The following is an 18,738-nucleotide window of genomic DNA, read 5'->3' on the forward strand; positions in this document are numbered from 1 at the left end:
TTAATGCTTATATTACAGAACACAAACAAAATCTGTGATGTTTATGGGTAACTGCTTGAAATTTGGTAATACTAAGTCACACTTTCATCCAACTACTGAAGTTCTTTCATGTAAATCACAATTTTACCATTGACTAATTGCATTCATTTCTATTTAGAATGGGAATAAGCCCCATACATTAAATAAATCATGTTGTGAATGTAACACTTTACCACTTTTTTTTCAGCAGTACTTAGACACAAATAAGGAACTGCTAACACCAACTTAGCCAGTTATATAAACACAATTATCTTCATTATTTGGAGAAATTGGGAAATCAGTGTCACTGTATTGTTCCAATGAGGCTAAGGAGGATGCAACTTCCTGACACTCAAGGCATCAAGGTCAAAATAACTGCGGATTTGAGCAGCATCCATCAGCTGATTCTGTCTATTGCTACACTACCTCTTGCTAGCAATTAGCTTTGGGTGTATCCAATGGCAGTTTCCTACCTTCCACATTGGAGATGGGACCTCAGAGGTCCTACCCCTTATTTTTAAGGCTGTTCATGAATATAGACAAGTGCTAAGTAAGCAATTTTATGAACTCTAGACATGTAGTCTAAAGGTATTGCTCATAATTTAGCGTAAGATGCAGTTTAAAGCTTCCAACATGAAACAGCATTGTTACAGTGAACAGTTTGCATTGACACTTAATAATGAACTTTTCTCTGTATGTTTTGAAGGATCAACTGTAACCACTTGAGTTGATGTACTGTTTTTCATACATACAGAAAACTAAGTATGCTATGACTTCCTATTTTTTTTTTCCAAGAGCCCTCTCTTAAGGAAGAGGGGATATTTAATTAATTTATGCTAAAAGATAAGAAGATCAACTACTTGGCAAAATGAAGAGCCCCTGCCCCAACCCAAATTCTCCATTTAAACATTCCATCCAAGTCAACATTCCCAACCACCCATGGCTTTCTGGTTTGCAGTTTTTTTCAGGTAAGCATTGAAACATCTTTCAACCATACCAAAAAATCAAGAATCAGAAAAAAGCTTTCCAAAACAAACCTGCACTTTTAGCAAGTCCAAAGGAACAGGCACAGAAGCATGTTTCACAGCACATGCTGTGACTAACCCAAACACTAGAAGCCTTGGATCCATTATCAAGAGGATCACAATGTGAAATCAAAAGACAGTAACACAGAACTTGTATCTAATTCCAGACACCTGTAGTTTAATTATATTTCACAACAAGGCAAGCATTGTTGTGATCCATTTGAACTTGAAAAAGCAGTTATCACCAGTTTTGGTGAGTCAACACACACTAATATCTTAAATCAATTCTGTGAACAATGAAGCCGTTTGCCTTTTTAGTAATTTTATTCTAATGTGAAACATGAAGAAACAAGCACCCAAAAAACTCCAATATAGTATGAAACTTTAATAAAAGTTGCTTAAAAAACAAAGAGCAAAATTTTAAAATAAACTGACTTGACTCCTAATCACACATCTTTCTGACATCAGGAAGAATACTTTCAGACTGTCAGGAAAAAAAAAGAAAGAAACAAAGATCTGCTGTTGAAACATTACTCCCAAAGACTGTTGAAATGCATAACATGAAGCTTCAGAGACAGACAGTTTTATTAACAGGAGGCTTAATTTTAAACAGTATATACAAATCACATGACTTTTCCAAAGTTGGGACCACCTAGTAATCTGTCAAAACAAAATTATGCTAATGAATTACAGAAGCATCTGTGTAATGCAACCGCCTCTTTATTGAAGTACACCTTTATACAATCCTTCCACGGATTCCTGTACTGTGAAATCCTCTCGGGATGCAGCGCTGCACAGGTTTGCAAATCTTTCCTACACACCACATGAATAAAACTGTTGCCACTTGCACCTCTCAATTTTGCCTGCCCATACACTTCAGTGTTCCATGGTATGCAACACCAAAAGGCACTGTTCTTCTTCATCAAAAAAAAAAAAAAAACCAAAACCAAAAACAGGTTGAAATTTACTATGTTTAAGTACAATGATTTGCAGGGAATAGCAGGATTGTTTTCAGGCAATGCCCAAGTCTTAAATTTATCATAAGCCAAGCAAGGACGAACCAAAAAAATTCTACTTTTCACTTGTGTAATTACTTCCTTTCCATTTCTCTGTTTTTCCATGGAAGGTTTCACTGCTCAACAAAGAAAATGGCAACTCTTTACAGATTTTGAATACAACAGCACAACTTTATTGCAAAAATATATAGTAAGCTCAGTATTTTCAAGTTTTGGAGAAAAATAAATTTTATCTCTGAATTCACCCATAGCATTAATTCACAACAGAGTTGCTGAAGGTACAAGTTTCTTTCATTATAACCTAATTAAAAACTTTATCTGGACTCCAATCTTCTACTAATAATCACCACTTTGGTTCTCTTAGCAGACTATGTAAGAAGTTCAAGAGACATTTGAGAAACACCAATATCCAACTAGTGCCAAAGATCCTTTCCCAACTGATTTGTGTAATCCTAACAAATCAAGCTACTTAAACAATAATATTTATTTTCAACTGAAAATTTTTAAATGTACTATAAAACTCGTATGTTTGAGGTTAGCTATACTTGTGGCAAAAGTCTTATTCTGCACAGTTATAATTGCAATATATAAATAACTAAAGGTTATACCACAAAGAACAGCTTGAATTTTACAGAACGATTCTGTTCATACTCATAGGAATTAGTTTGGTAGACACATCAGCAAAGGGCATAATTCAACTGTTCATACAGTGAGAATTTTGGAGAAAATAAAGATACATACACAAAACAATTGATCTGTGTACACTGAGAATTCATTCAGTTGCAGAATAAAATCAGGACTTTAAACAAAGCTTTGACCTGTGAACAAAGCGAATTCAGCCAGCTTTTAACCAAATCTAAAAATAGCTATCTATTTTACAATGGCTTACAACAACACCACTGAAGAGCTTCACTGACTTCATCTATTTCCCTTATCCAAAACTATGTCAAACCAATCTCAGTTTCTCAATAAGCACTGTGTCCAGAAGAGTTTACCAAACTTTTATGACGAATAAGAATCTGTCCAGCTTCTCCACACATTTGTATGAGGATAATCCACTGCACCTCTCTCCTTGCAGTGTTTCTCATGTAATGGCTAACCCAGTGCTCTGTCTTATCAAAACCAATCTGTTTTACAATTTAAACAATCCACAGGTTCTATCCTGGAAATACTATAAAAACCAATCCAGATGCATTTGTCACAGCACTATGAATATCTATTCTACAACTACTCGATGAACAGCTACCCTAATACAAGTTTTACTTTTCTGGAACCTATAGGCCTGTCATTTAAATCAACAACAGCTGCCATAGCTTCGTCACGAGACTCAAATGCAACCATCGCTTCTCCAGTGGGCATGCCTTTTTCATTGTATTTTAAGCACACTGAACCAGGGATCACTTGGTAACCATAAAAGAAATCCAAAATTTCATCCACCGAAACAGTAAAGGGCATATTCTGCACTTTAATGACAGTTGGCCCTGGCTTCCCAGACCCTGTTCCAAAACCTGGGGGTCCACCAATATGTATGTTTCCTGGTCCCGGTCCAAACCCTGGAGGTCCACTTAAATGTCCAAGAGCGCTAGCAATTGCTGGAGGACCAGCACCAAAGGCAGGGGGCCCACTTAAATTGCCAGGACCATTACCAAATGTCTGGGGACCCCCTGCAAAACCTGCTGGTCCACTCAAATTAGCAGGACCACCTGCAAAACCTGGTACCTCAATACTTGCACCAGGTAAACCACTAGCTGCAACTGAGGGTATTCCTGGTCTAGAATCAGGAAAACCACCTATTCCAGGTGGTGGTAAAGGGGGACCAAATGTGCCAGACCCGCTGAAGTTACCAGGGAAATTGAACGGAGGACCATTATTTGCTTCTTTAGTATTTCCCCCCAAGAAGGCATGCTCATCCCCACCAGAACCCTGTGCTCCTGGCACAGCCGCATTTCCCTGGATCGGTATTTTCAGGATCTTTTTCCCTTGAGATGGTGGGTTTCTCTCAATGTCTCTCATTTCTTCTACAGTTATCAAACGCAAATTAACATCTCTTCCATTCAGTTTTTTACGGTGCAAGCGCTCTGCCTTACGAGCATCATCTTCAGCTTTAAACTGAACCAGTGCTTGTCCTAAACCTTGCCCATTATTATCAACAAGAATTTGTACAGAGTTTTCTTCTACTGCCAGTCCCTCTAGAAACTGAAGTATTTCAATTTTTGTTATATTGTATGGAATATTAGATATATGTGCACACAATTTTGGCAAGCCTGATTCTCCCTCAGCATTCATCAGGATTTCTCTCTGGTCATAGTTGAAGTTCTGCAATCTTTTACGAATCATATCTATCTTTTCTAACATTGCCTTTTTAGTAATTGGATGTACCTGAATGAAGCGATTCCCTATGTACTGCTTATGATGACACAAAGCTGCTTTATAATCAGCCTCATTCCTAAACTCAACAAACCCCTCTCCAATTGCTTTCCCATTAGGTCCATAAGCTATATAAATGCTATCCTCAACTATGTCCAGCTTTTTAAAAAAATCTATCACATGTTTGTTCTCCGATTCAAAGGGAAGACCTTTCAAATAAACACAGAAACCATGCTCATGGGGAGATCTCGACCGTGACCTTTTCTGTCCAGTGGGAGATTTGGACCTAGGATGAGCCTGGGGAGGAGGATGTGCCTGCACAGAGGGACCCATGGTTTGTTTGAAAGTTATGTGGCCTCCAGCAGCTACCCACTGTCTCTCTGTTGCAGGACTAACTTCAACATAGCGCTGAATCATCAGCATTCTGTTTCGCTTCAGTGCTTCAAACGTATCTTGAGGAGAAAAAAACTTAACTAGTCCATTTCCATTATTTCGACCTACATGATCCTTCAGCATATGGACTGCATCCACACGGAGCCCAAGGAAAAAGTCTTTCACATCAGATTCTGTTGCAGTAAAGGGCATTCCATGAACGCTGACATACAAATCATCTGGATTGATTTGAATTGGCTTGACACTACCTTGAGAATTCATCTGGATAGGATTTACAGGATTCATGGGACCAATAAACAATGGATTCAAGCCGCTGTTCATATTCACTGCTGCTCCAGACCCATTCATTCCTGTGGGTAAGGGTGCTACAGGTGGAGGATTCATAGGAGGCATTCCTGATATGGGAGGCAGAGGCGTCATTGGAGGTACAGGGGGCACAGGGGGTATTGGAGGAACTGGAGGAACAGGAGGCAGTGTGGGTACAGGAGGTGGAACAGGTATAGGGGGAATAGAAGGCATTGGTGGCAAAGATGGCATAGCTGGGATAGGAGGGATTGGTGGAGGAGGTACTGTGTTCATGGGGGATGCTGTGCTAGGAACAGTTGAGCTAAATGTTGGACTACCAAAGGTACTCCCAAGATTTGGAGGTGCAGTCCCAATACTGGCAGTAGAAAATGTGGATATATTTTTATTGCTTTCATGCACCGTAGTAGAAGCAGTCACTACACTAGGAGAGGGATTATTAAAGTTAGGTACAGTAGTAGGTAAATTAACCCTTCCACTCATTCCAGAACTAGGTGGTGGTCCCGACCTGCTAGCATTTGCTGGTGGCATATCTAGATTGGCAGTTTCAAAACGCCTACGACTGAGTTCTATCATGTTCTGCATCTCAGTTTTACTGCTCAGCAACAACGTTACTTTTGACCCTTTAATTGTACCACCTGTGCGCATCATACCAAGCCTTGCATCTTCATCAGTGGCAAAAACGATGAAAGCCTCACCCAGTTCACCCCCTACAATATGCACGCCCCCATCAGGAATGGTCAATCCAGAGAAGAAGTGGCGAATGTCCATGGTCCCCGCCACAATCGGGAGACCTTGCAAGCGGATGACCACAGCCATGCTGCGCTGAAACAACACACACCTGCAGATGAGAAAAGGCAACGGCTATGTCAGACTACTGTTTGTGACACCATGCAATTACCTACAGACACGATCTACTATATTTGTTTATATACACCTAATAACATCTTGAAAAGATTAAGCGTGTTTATATTCCAAATTCCTTATTCATGTTTGTTTACTTCATACAGACTGAAGTATTAACATTTACCAACACAATCAGTATACATTTTGCACTAGAAATTCCAAAATAGCTGCTATGCTAAGACCCACAAGTGTCAGTTAAAAAAAACAAAGGAACATCAAAAAGCAGAACTGTTACAACAGTAGTTCAATATTTAATGGAATGTAAGCAAAAGAAGTATTTTTAACCCCACAAAACAAAAGTAGTTTATTATACACTGATATGGTATCAACTGTATCTGAAAATGTGACTGAAAAATTCTGCACAGCTATGGGAAACAAACAGTTCCCTTTAATCTGGGAAAGGATTTTACCTCCTGCTAAGTGAAGACAACTAGAAACATTGGGGGGGTTGGTTAAGAACAAAAACTTGGCAACTAGCAACTCAAAGACTCACAGGACATCCTTACAAGGAGCATCTATATCATATTGACCTGATGTTTTTCTCCTAGCAAAAGCAAGAGGTCCAGGTGACCTATTATAAACTAGCCCCTCAACATTTTGTGACAACAGAGACCTCACCTAAATTAAATTAACATCTATGTATATCTAGCTATATATATGACCTTTACAATTTTCAAAAACAAGGTACCTTCTAATAGCTGCAGATATTCTGTCTAGCATGACCTCTTACATCTCAGACATAAGTAAATGTATTTTATCTCTACAGCTGGCATTAGTAGATGTTTAAGGTAATTCTGAACAGCTAGATCTGAACAGTTACCTTGTGGCCTCAGAAGTCCAAGGTCATATCAGAAGTTAAAGAGGGAACTAGATACACATCACTTATGCAAACTTTTGGCTAAGGCTGAAAGCATCATATTAAATAATATTAGCACAATTCAACAGTTCAGAAGCCAGTCTCTCATCCTAAACCATCAGCAATAGCACCATGCTTCACCTGAGCCACTTCTTGTCTGAAACTTCTTGATTTCCCAAGTACAAGCCAGTTCAGTATCTGTACGGAAGATCTCCAAGGCTCCCATAAGTCACACACCAATAGTGTTAACTCAGCATTTGAAATCAAGGATGAACCAGATCACAGAATCACAGAACGGTTTAGGCTGGTAAAGAACTTAAAGGTCAAATCCAACCATATCCCCCAGTGCAACACCACAAATCTAAGCATGAAAGACTCCTGGCCATTACCAAAACTGTGACCAACTACAAACAATAACCATCTCCCAGCAACTCAGCTATATCCCAGCATACAGTCAAATCTGTAAGTTGGCTCCATTTGCTTATCCAGGTCATCCAAACACTTTGGAGAAGACAAGTCTTGAATGACTAGGTAAAGCCACAATTTAACCAGGTACAGCTGAATTCAGTACTTAAAGAAAACAGGAATAACACCTCTTCTGTAGGGTGAAGAAGCAACAATTCTTTCGTTTGCATGATGGAACCTCAGATTACGAAAACGAGTCCTTAAGTATTTTGTTCTGTTGACCAACACACCAGAGCTAAACCCTTCAACACACTAATGAACTCAAGCAACACCCTGGGGTATTATAGGGCATTGCCCCACACCTAATTGACACCAGAAAAATGTGAAGGACTTTCCTCCCTCAAGGAAACAGCAAACAAGCCCATCCACACCAAGTCAGCTCTGTTGCTCTAGTCACTGTGCATGAATATTGGATTCCTTACTACACCATCCTGAAAGAGAGACTAGAAAGAACTTGCAGCTCATAACATAAGATGATTTAAAAAAAAAAAAAAAAACACCACTAAGAAAACCACTATTCCACCAAGGAAAGAGAACAGAAAGGCTTATACTATATACTAAACTTCGGGGACAATTTTTTTTGAAAGCAACTTTCTCACAGTCATGGTGAGGTAACAGAAGTATTTTAAGAAGAAGAGCTTTTCATTCTTGAAGTGGAATTACATTTAATCTGAAAATAAAATTCATTGCCCAATCATTTTCCAACAACAAAATTACTTGTCCATGAGGAAAAGAATAACACAAGTCCAACTAAGGACTACCTTTGCCATCTAAAAACATATCCAAGACCTTTTGCACTGTTTTAAAAAGTGGTGTTTTGTAATGATTTGTCTTATTTTATATTTGCCTACCATTGATGACAATCTCTGAAATTAAAGTTAAAATGAAAACTCTGCCTTCTTTAGAGAAGCTATATTAAAGAGTATTGTAAACCCAAGGTTTATCTTGTGCTACAGGATTGCTTTTGAATTAGATGATCCTGAGGCAAGCAAGTGGTATAAAAGTATCCCTGGCTTTGCACCTATGCTTTCCAAACTGGAATACTAATAAAAGCAAATCTTGCCAGAAGGTTTAGGGTCCTTGTACTACCTACTATACCTAGAAACTAGTTTCAGAAATTTTTATGTATCAGAAGTGAAAGACATTTGAAGTTTCTCATGTTAAATGGGAGACTACTCTTAGCTATTTCCTTAATGCAAAAGGGATGACAATCTGATATAGCCACTGGTTGAACAAAAGCAACTCGGGAAGGTGTGTGTATTGAGGTCTGCTAGTTTGGAACACCTTACATTCTTTAACAGAACTGAAACCTGCTAGATAACAGCATTTATAAATTATTTCATTAATCTAGCCCAGAAGACAAGTCAACAGAAGAAGTCACAGAAGAGTTCAAGCATTTGAACATTTACATTAGCTTCTGGGATAATGCAAATCTTTCAGTTTTGCATTAAATTAAAACTTCTAATAAATGCTAAGGGAGTACTTGAAGTCTTGTTATTAAGTACTCTATTCAGATTCGCTAAATCACTATTAACAAAAAAAAAATCCAAAGAGCTGCTTAGGCATATAGTCACTAGAAAAAACTATCTGCAATGACTTCAGTGTAGTTAATTCCATGCAGAGTATTAAGCAAATGCTTGCTTAATATTAAACAAGAGTCAACAGTAACATGGTCTGAATAAAATGAATTTTAAGGACTTGACTAATCAAATATTTTTGACAAAGGAACACAGCACAGCTGCTTCATTTTTTTCAGTATTCCAATGCTTAGACAAAGTAGTAGTGTCAGTTCTGTGATTTACAGAAAAATCTCAAGGACTGAAAGGGCCAAACTTTAAATTTCTAAACACTCACAAACCACATTTTTTCCCAAATGCGCTTAGGAGACAATAACCCATTTGCTCAAATTTTCCAAGTAATGCAAATGCAAAGCCTGCTCATATATTTCACTGTTCACTTGCAAAGACCAGCACATGTAGAGGCAACATTAACTTCAGACACAAAACAGGCCACACACCATTTCGACAGGCACTGAAGCCTTTTTGTTGGGCTGTCAGACATGTTCTCAGGCTGCCTGCTTTTCTCCTGGTACAAAAAGGTACTTCAAGGCAAAAGCGGGTTTTCTTGTAATTTTGTGTGTTTTGTATAATTGTGGAAAGACAACATCCTTAGGGTGTACTATGGACAAGCCATCCCCATTAGCAAGCCACAATCAAAGCTGGAGATTTACAGGCTGCTGACAATCAACCTGATTCAACTCATTTGATGAATTTTAACATGTCTTGACAGTAATGTCTTTAAAAATGTTGATATTACATTGGGAAAAAAAAAAAGTGTAAAAGATTACAACACTATTTATCTCATAAATGTGCTAGTTAGTAAAATAAGAATAATTTGGGTCATACATATAAATTCATAAATACACCAGACTAGCCTTTTAAGATGTATGGATTTTGCAACAGATAAATTCAGAAGATTGAGCCTAGCTCAGGATTCTTTGTGTGACTAGGGAGTATTAAAGTACAATACCCACATGAAACATAAACAAACATATTTGGCAATTCTTGGGGGAAGACTAAGAACTGAAGAAACACTGTGGTATTGTAGGAGGAATTTTAAGTATGAGACTATCTCACAAAAGTTAAAACTGCAAACTATAGCTTTGCTTTTATAAGGCTAAAATCAACCTGTTATAGTCATCTTTGAGCCAATTTGAAACTCTCTGATCCCTTTAAGTGCTGCAAAACTTAATTAAAACAAATTTACACACACTTCTACAATCCAACAGCTACAAGCACACAGACCTGTGGCTTGCAGCAAAGTAACTGCATTTTCCAACAGTGCAAAATAAATGGGAGCGTGTTCCAGACTACCACATGCTGATGAAACAACAGAACATTAGTTTGGCAGAAAATTCTGTTTACAAGAAAAACAGTGCCAAAACCACCATCACCAGTGGTGAGTAGACAAGCTGCAGATTATTTGACCCAAGTCTTTTGACACAAATTCACAGATTCCAAAAGCTTCAAGTGTTTCTTAGGATATACTCAATATGCATATAAAGAAGTCTTCAATTCAAAAGCTCTTACCTGCAAAGACAGATGTTTTTTTCTTAACAAGTAGCAGAAGCCAAGCCAATCCTGTGGGCAACCAATTAAAACCAACTTTTAGACTGCAATAAAGAATAAATGGAGGCAAAAATCAATGCAGGCAACACAACAGCAGTAACAGTCCACAAAGAACTGTATACATAGAATTTCAAACCTGCAACCACCACAAGGCACTGCAACATACACAAATCATAAGGGCACATTTTCTATACATTATCTCTATACGACTTAGTGGCAATTGCATTGTAGAGCTTTTGTATGGTTTCAAGACATAAATATGCCTTCCACAAAGAATATAGAAAGAGCCAGAGAGCATTTAAAGAGTCTTTCAAATCATCCCATCACCAACAGGTGAACAAATCTCTTTCAAAGGCAAAGAACGAGAGTTAAAATACTTGAAAGCCCTGAATTTTACCATACCCTTGCTCCATCAATAACGATATTCCTTCCCCCAACTGTGCATCTACTTACTCGAACAAAGCAACGCAGAGTAAGCCATGCCTGAGAACAATCCTAGAGTTGTAGGTGAAGAATTCTTCAAAAGTCAGACTAGCTGGTGAAACGAAGTGACATTTCACAGCCATGTCTAGGAAGTCAACTCCACAGCGCACTCAGCAAGAATTCCCATAAGATACTTTACTTTCATTTGTAATCTTCCATTTCATTATCCAAATCCTGATCAAATGCCCATTTTTTTCATCCCTGTATAGAAATTATCTTCCCAGGTTGACAATTCAAAAAAGCCAAGCATTTTAAGTGGCAACACATGTATTTAAAGATGGGATGGAAAACCTTTGCTCTTTCATTACTTGGCAGATCACCTCACACTACAACTGATTCTTTGGAAAGCCATTGAGGAATGAATCTCACTAGTAACAACTGCCTCCTCCTCCTCACACAACCCCAACAAGCTTGTTTCAGTTACAAGCATCATTACCAAAGTGAACTTAAAGCAAGAAGTACTAACAAACCCTCCACAAACGCCCTAACAGAGGGAATAAAACAAACATAGCTATTTGGACATCTTTCAGGACATTAATGGCAGACTTATAAGTGAGAAAGATACAACTGCACTATATAGACTTATATTAAAATGGCAAAAGCATTTAGAAAAATAAATAATTTTGTTTATTAGACCTTTAAGAGAAACATGCAATCCTGTATCAGAAGGACTCAACTACATACTTTCATGTACAGCAGTGTCAAGCAGCAGTTTACAAAGAAAGAAAGACATGTAATCACCTGAAAAACCATTTCATGCAAAACCACACCTGCTTCAAGCAGAAGATAAATCTTTCATGCACAAGGAATTTCCCATTTAGAAGAAAAACCCAAATAATTAGATGGACTTCCAGTATAGCAACCACGGTGTTGCAATTGTTCCTCTTCACAACACTAAAAACAAGCTGAAGATTTGCAGTGGACTAAGGCAACACAAACCAGGCAGCATTCAGAATAGGTGCAAAACTTCACTATTCTATGTTTAACTTCTCCACCAAACACCATCTACTTTGCATTTCAAGTCTCAAATCTCTCAACTTGAAAGAAAATAATTCATACCTTCTGTAGACAAAAATAACCTTTCCAATCAATAGAATACACAAGAGCACATTAACTAGACAAGCACCGGCTAGAGCACAGTGTTCCCACATAATGCTGGCACCACACCTCCGGGAGTTCTCAGGAGAAACTCCACAACACCCTCGCAGCTGTACAGAAAGACCCAGCATCCACTGGACACACAACAAATGATTAAATCAGAGGAATCCGCCAAGGAAACAACCGGTCGATTTGCCTGCCTAATCCCAGCAGGTCAAGATAGGAAAGCAAACCACTAAGAATAACAGGTAAGTTTAAGATTGAGTAAAACCAGAGCCATCAGGTTTTTTCGAAATAAAACTCACACTGTGTATTTTCGGGACCCATTTCAACGCTAATTCGTTTTGTTACTGGGAAGGGTGGCTTTAAGTTGCTTTTTTACGTTTACACACTTTGGGGGAGGGGGTGGTATTTTGTTTGTCTGGTTGTTCCTGTTTCGTTTTATTTTGTTTTTTCTGTATTTTTAGCGGAGCTGATTTGCACTAGAATTAGAGAGCATTACTTTACTGAACACCAACTTCGCTAGCGTTTGTAGGGTACCCCCGGACGAGCGGAGGCAGCGCCGCAGACACCAGGAACGCTCCTCCTCACAAAGTGCAGCGTGCTTGCCTCGCTTCGTCCCCCGGGACCGGGCAAGGCGCACCCGCCCCGCCCGAGCACTCCCGGGATCCAGACCCGCCAAAGCCCCGCACCGAACACGGGACCGCGCAGCTACCCGCCGCACCCGGCCCGCCCGGCGCCGCTCCGCACCCGCCAAATCCCCGGCTCGGGCCCCGGCGCCGCCGCAAGGTCACTCGGCCGCCCCCGCCGGACGGGCCCGCGGCACCTGCGCTCGGCCCGCACAGACTCACCTGCCCGCGCAGCTCCGCGGGCCGCCGGGCGCGGGCGGGAGCCAGGAACGGGGGAGCGGCCGGGGCCGGCCCGAGCCACAGGCCTCAGTGCGCCGGGCCACAGCCAGGCGGGAGCGGCCCCGCTCGGCGCCGAGGGCCGCAGGCGGGAGGCGCCGCCCGGCCCGACCCTTTGTGCGCGGGGACGCGCCCGCCCGGCCTCCCTCCCCGTGTCTCCCCGCCGCGCCGCGGGCCCGCCGCGCGAGGCTGGGCAGGCAGCCCGGCCTGCCCGGGCGCCGCCGCGCTCTTACCGAGAGATCTGTACGGGAAAAAGGGTTAGAACGGAGCCGCCCCGCCCGGGCCCGCGGCGCGCCGAGCCCCACGCACCGACCGCAGCCGCACAAAATGGCCGCCGCGATGCGGCGCCGCCGGGGGGCGGGGGAGGGGCGGGACAGCACGAGGAAGGCGGGGTCGCGCGCGGGCGGACAGCGCGTGCGCTGGGCTGGGAGGGGCCGCGGCCCTCGGGCCATTCCGCTGCCCTGGGGCCGCTGGGGGCTCGCTTAGACCATTGAACTTATAACAAAGAGAAGAACCCTAACAGCAGCTGTTTCTAACCTCTTGACGTACGACCAAGTTGCAGAATTCAAATGAAAGATTCCTATGTGCTGATGCTGTGTTTGTCCTTGATTCAGTCCAGCAGCCATAAGCAGGCAGTGCCCTGAGCTGACGGACCCCCGGACTTGTGATTTCTCCGTCACTGCGCTTCAGCGGACACAGGCCCAGCAGCGCCAGCCATTTCCAATGGAAAGAACAAAACCGTTTAGTCCTCTGCAAGAAATAAAAATGAATGGAATGATAAAATAAATCATTCCATCCCTTTGCAAACGCTTTTGCAGTAAATGTTGGGAGTTCAACAACTCAGTCAACTTTGGCCCTGTTGGTGAAAACCAACAAATTGTCCTGGTTGTGCTCTCCTGAGGCAGAGGGATCCAGTGTGGGACTGCTCAGTAGCACAATAATCCCCATGCCATCATTTGTTTTCTGTATATCTCCTCTTTCTACTCCCAAATTCTACTTTACTACTCTCATCCCCTCCCAGGCAACAGCTCACGCTTGCTTATCTTCTCCCTATTAACCACAATTTTCCAGATTTTTTATTCTATTTGGTATTTTTGGTAAAATATGTCCTGAAAATACCAGTTCTGCCAAGCTTGTCTTGGCAAATGTAGGCAGTATCCAGTAATTCACCTTTCTATAGCACTAGTGACAATAGGTAGGATGGCTGTCACCATGCACCCTGACATAGCCCAGAAAAACAGGTGATTGAAGTCACCAGAGGCATCAACAGCCAGGCTTGCCAGCATCCCTGAAGAGCTGCTTGCCTAAGTCATGCAAGGGGTAGAAGGAGCATCTGCAGCTCAGGGCTTCACTCTGCAATACAACAGCACTTCCCAAACATCACCAACCACCCTGCAGTGGGGAGACAGTGTAGGATAACAAAAGGACAGTTTTGGAAGATGGAATGCCCCAGGTCAGAGGAAAAATAAGACCTTTCAGCTTCTAATGTCACCACATCACTTTATGTTGTTCAAATGAAGTATGGTGAAGAGAATTGTGACGTATACGATATTGTGATAAATATAGCATTGGATAAAAATTCATGAAGGAGAATAAAGAATTATATGCTATATTTGTAATACTGTAAAGACACAAAATGCAAAATAATCCAAGGATTCCTTCCTTGGACTAGAGCAGTAACGATCTATGGTGACGCTTATCAGCACGAGATAAAGAGCAGGACACAGGCAATCAAACCGGACAATAAGAGTAGCCAGGTCGAGATATCCATCTACTCCGCACCCATACTGTCCACTCAACCCCGGGAAATGCAATCAGAAGACACTCAGAGCCATCCGCATGTGAAAGGACTCTGCCCCATCGACTGTTGACTCAGCTCTATGAACCCAGGAAATCCATTCACCACACATCCAGACTCTTTATTGGATTGTGCTCATTCCGGGTTTTTGCCTCAGGATACAAAATCCCTATAAAAACCCCGGACCGCAGTCCCTTCTTCGTGGATTTGGGAAATTGGTACCTCTGGGTACAGATCCCTGTCCACCCGGCGCTGCGCTGATTTATTTATTGTGGTTTTTCTCTCGTTATTTCTGATCAAAATTGTTTTATAATAAACTGCTTTTTTATATTAACCCTATTTTGCCATTGCATTTATAACAGATTTGGTGCTGTGACTCGGATTCGGAGAAACTGCGGGGAATCTCGCTGCCCAGGAAGGGTACCCCCGCTGATTTTGGCGGCCTGGTGAGTCGAGAAACCCCTGTAGCTCGTTCCGATATCCGAACTAAATTTAGGCTGAGATTAACCACAATAAAAAGGAAACGGATCCGGAGCAGAGAGCTTGGGAAGGCACGGAGCCTTCGGGAAGCCGCAGCTTGTTTCACTCATAAAACGTCTATTGTGCATAAAGACATCCACGCAGGAAAATAGCTGTAAGTACTGCTGGTTGAGCGGGTGATCGGGCGAGTGTGTGAGACGTGATCTGATCATGGGGCGAGTGTGGACTTCAAGGCCGCGTTTCCATCCTCCTGCGAGGGAATTGGCCGGCCGCGAAGGAAGCGATCCAGAGTGAAAGCTTTTTCTCTACACACTTGTAAAAACCCGAGACGAAAGGGCGTCTCGGGGGACTGATCACAAGGAATTAAAAGGGGAAGGATACGTCCTGTTGAGCTCGGGAACTGGTAAACCCTTTTAGTTAATGGATCAAGGCATAGGTCTGGAAAAGGATCAAAAGTACCAATTACAAGAGACCTCAGCTCAGTTTGCTGAAGGGTGAGTATCGGCAAAGTTTGATTCCTTGAGTAAGCACACAACGCAGAGACGGAAACAGACTCACGGAGGAGTCGAAGACAGGTAAGAAATTATATATTTGCGAAATATGGGGCAGAAAAAGAGTAAGCTTCAAAAAAAGAGTACAGAGAAAAACCCCTCCGATCAGGGGGAGGGATCACTAGATATCCCGCTGGAAAGCCCCTTAGGTTGGATGTTAAAACACTGGGAAGATTGTCCCCAAAGAAAGGGAAAATCCAAAGCAAAATTGATATATTATTGTATGGAGGTTTGGGGAGGACAAGAGTTGAGAAGTCACCTCACTTGGCCAGTGTTAGGCACATTTGAAAAATGGACACATAATAAGTTATTCTCCTATGTGGAGAACAAAGTCCCCTCGGATCCCGAGGAGAAGGAATATGCTAAACTCTGGTTAAACGCCAGAGTAGGGCTATTCCAAATAAAACAAAGAGAAAAACGTGAGTCGAAAGCTGAAGCCTGGGAACCCCTCGACCACTTACCACCCCCACATCATGGACCGGCTGGGCCTTCCTCTATGGCTCAAATGGTGCCATCAGCACCTTTGGGCTCTCGAGACCAACCCGCCGAGATGCATACATCCCGAGCGGGAGGCTCAGCGCTGGCAACTATACCAGCAGCCCTTCCCCTTTCCCCGCCTGCAAACACAATAGCCACAGTAGCCTCTTCGGAGGTTTCTCCTGCACAAGGCAGGGGATCACTCTATCCGTCCTTGCCAGTCCGGCCGCCACCACCAGGACCCCCTCACATAACAGAGGGGATCCCTCCCATCAGCCAGGTGGCGGCGGAGTTCCCACAATTAATAACGGGGAAACAACTTACAATCACCAGCTTCCCTCCCGCAAGTAGAACCCGTTTGAGAGCGAGAATGATGGGTGATGAGTGGGAGGAGAGTGAAGAAGGGCACCGGTTGTTCCCTCTTAGGGAAGTACCGACAGCCCCGGGAGTGATTGGTTTTGTGAATGTACCCCTTAACTCTGGAGATGTAAGGGCATTTAAGAAAGAGATGGGGCGATTGTTAGATGATCCTTTTGGTGTGGCTGAAAGGTTAGACGAATTTTTAGGAAGTAGTATTTATACCTTTCACAATCTTATGGCAATCCTAAGATCATTGTTTAATCAGGAGGAAAGAGAAATGATTAAACAAGCTGGTATCAGAGACTGGGACAGACGCAATCCACAGGGGACGCCAGGCAACCAGAAATGGCCTAGCGTAAGCCCGAGCTGGAATGCACAGACGGAGGAAGGCAGACGGAACATGATAGATTTAAGGAGCATAATTATCCAAGGTATAAGAGAAGCAGTCCCTAGGGGCCAGAATATTAGCAAAGTTTTCGGAGAGTGTCAAGGGAAAGAGGAATCACCCACTGAATGGATCAAAAGATTACATCGGAGTTTACAGATTTACTCTGGAACTGACCCGAACTCCCCTGTGGGGGAGGTTTTGTTAAAAACACAATTCATTGCTAAGTCTTGGGAGGACATTAGGAGAAAATTACAAAAGATCGAGGGGTGGCAAGATAAAAGCCTCCAGGAGCTCCTAAGGGAAGCTCAAAAGGTATACATGAGGAGGGAGGATGAGAAGCAGAAATTACAAGCTAAGGTTTTAGTAGCTGCAGTAAAGGAGGTCCAGAAACAGGAACAGGCACAAGGTAAGTTTAAAACATTGCCCAAGAAATCCCGAAGTTCTCACCGGGCAGCTCCGGCCCCACAGAGAGAACCCCCTGAATGCTAGTACTGTAAACAGGTAGGACACGTTCAGCGGAATTGTAGAAAAAGAATAAAAGACGAGAAAATTTTTCAGGAGGATTAGGGATGTTGGGGGCTCTTCAGTTTGGGGACCAGAACATCCAAAGAGCCCTTGATAAAATTAAAAGTGGGCCCCCAATGACAGGAGGTAAGTTTTCTTGTGGATACTGGAGCGGAGAGGAGTACCCTGCAGAAATTGCCATACGGATGTGTGGCTAGCAGAGAAAAAGTTTTTGTAATTGGTGCAAAGGGGGACCCCTTCGAAGTGCCCGTAATAAAGGATGTGGAAATAGAATCTGAAAATAACATTTGCTTAGGGAATTTGCTATTAGTGGAAGAAGCTGATTACAATTTGTTGGGAAGGGACATGATTGTCGCTTTAGGAATTAATATTATGATTAAAAATTCTGAATTGGTAGTAAAAATATTCAAGCTGACTCCTAAAGATGAGGAGAAAATAAACCCTGAAGTCTGGCATTCAAAGGGAGAAGTAGGAAAGCTAGATATCAAACCTATCAAAATAGAAATCGATAACCCTGAGGACCCTATAAGGGTTAAACAATATCCCATCCCGATGGAGGGGAAAAGGGGGTTGAAACAAGTAATTGATGACCTCCTAAAAGGAGGTACTTTAGAGCCTTGCATGTCTCAACATAACACCCCCATTCTGGCTGTAAGAAAAGCAGACAGCAGTTTCCGATTAGTCCAGGACCTAAGGGCAGTAAACGCTAGAACCCGGACTAGGTTCCCGGTGGTGGCCAACCCCTATACCTTGCTAAATAGACTCTCACCTGAAGACGTGTGGTACAGTGTGATTGACTTGAAAGATGCTTTTTGGACTTGCCTTCTGGACGAAAGAAGTAGAAATTATTTTGCATTTCAGTGGGAGGACCCAGATACAAACCGGAAGCAACAGCTAAGGTGGACGGTCCTCCCCCAGGGGTTCGTGGAGTCTCTGAACTTTTTCAGGCAAGCTTTAGAACAATTGCTAAATCAATTTATTCTTGAGGACGGGACAAAGATTTTGCAGTATGTAGATGACTTACTGATAGCTGGACCGACTGAGGAAAGCGTGAGGAAAAGCACAATTGCCTTGTTGAACTTTCTAGGAAAGAAAGGGTTGAAAGTCTCAAAATCCAAGCTGCAATTCACAGAGCCCGAAATAAAATACCTAGGACATTGGATATCTCAAGGGAAAAAGAAATTGGACCCTGAGAG

At 42.3% G+C, this 18,738-nt stretch overlaps 2 protein-coding genes across 3 annotated transcripts in view; both read right to left on the reverse strand.

The window, feature by feature from the left end:
- The window catches only part of LOC107213216 (copine-1), a 24,858-nt gene extending 18,931 nt beyond the window's left edge, over positions 1 to 5,927 (reverse strand). Inside the window, 1 exon segment of the mRNA XM_015647339.3 lies at positions 5,821 to 5,927. The gene's annotated coding sequence lies outside the window, so the exon portion shown is untranslated.
- Positions 1,355 to 13,312, reverse strand: RBM12 (RNA binding motif protein 12). Of its 2 annotated transcripts, none has more exons than XM_015647337.2 (3): positions 13,197 to 13,312; positions 10,439 to 10,521; positions 1,355 to 5,963 (listed from the first exon to the last, which is right to left on the reverse strand). In XM_015647337.2, exon 3 carries the CDS (start codon positions 5,939 to 5,941, stop codon positions 3,302 to 3,304), a length of 2,640 nt encoding a protein of 879 aa, XP_015502823.1. In that variant the 5' UTR covers positions 5,942 to 5,963; positions 10,439 to 10,521; positions 13,197 to 13,312; the 3' UTR covers positions 1,355 to 3,301. The 2 variants fall into 2 exon arrangements, with proteins under 2 accessions (XP_015502823.1, XP_015502824.1); XM_015647338.1 differs by having other exon boundaries at positions 3,302 to 5,963; positions 10,439 to 10,489.
- Positions 13,313 to 18,738: the final 5,426 nt, after the last annotated feature.

This window comes from Parus major, chromosome 20 (assembly GCF_001522545.3).
Source record: "Parus major isolate Abel chromosome 20, Parus_major1.1, whole genome shotgun sequence".
In the NCBI taxonomy this organism is placed as follows: domain Eukaryota; kingdom Metazoa; phylum Chordata; class Aves; order Passeriformes; family Paridae; genus Parus; species Parus major.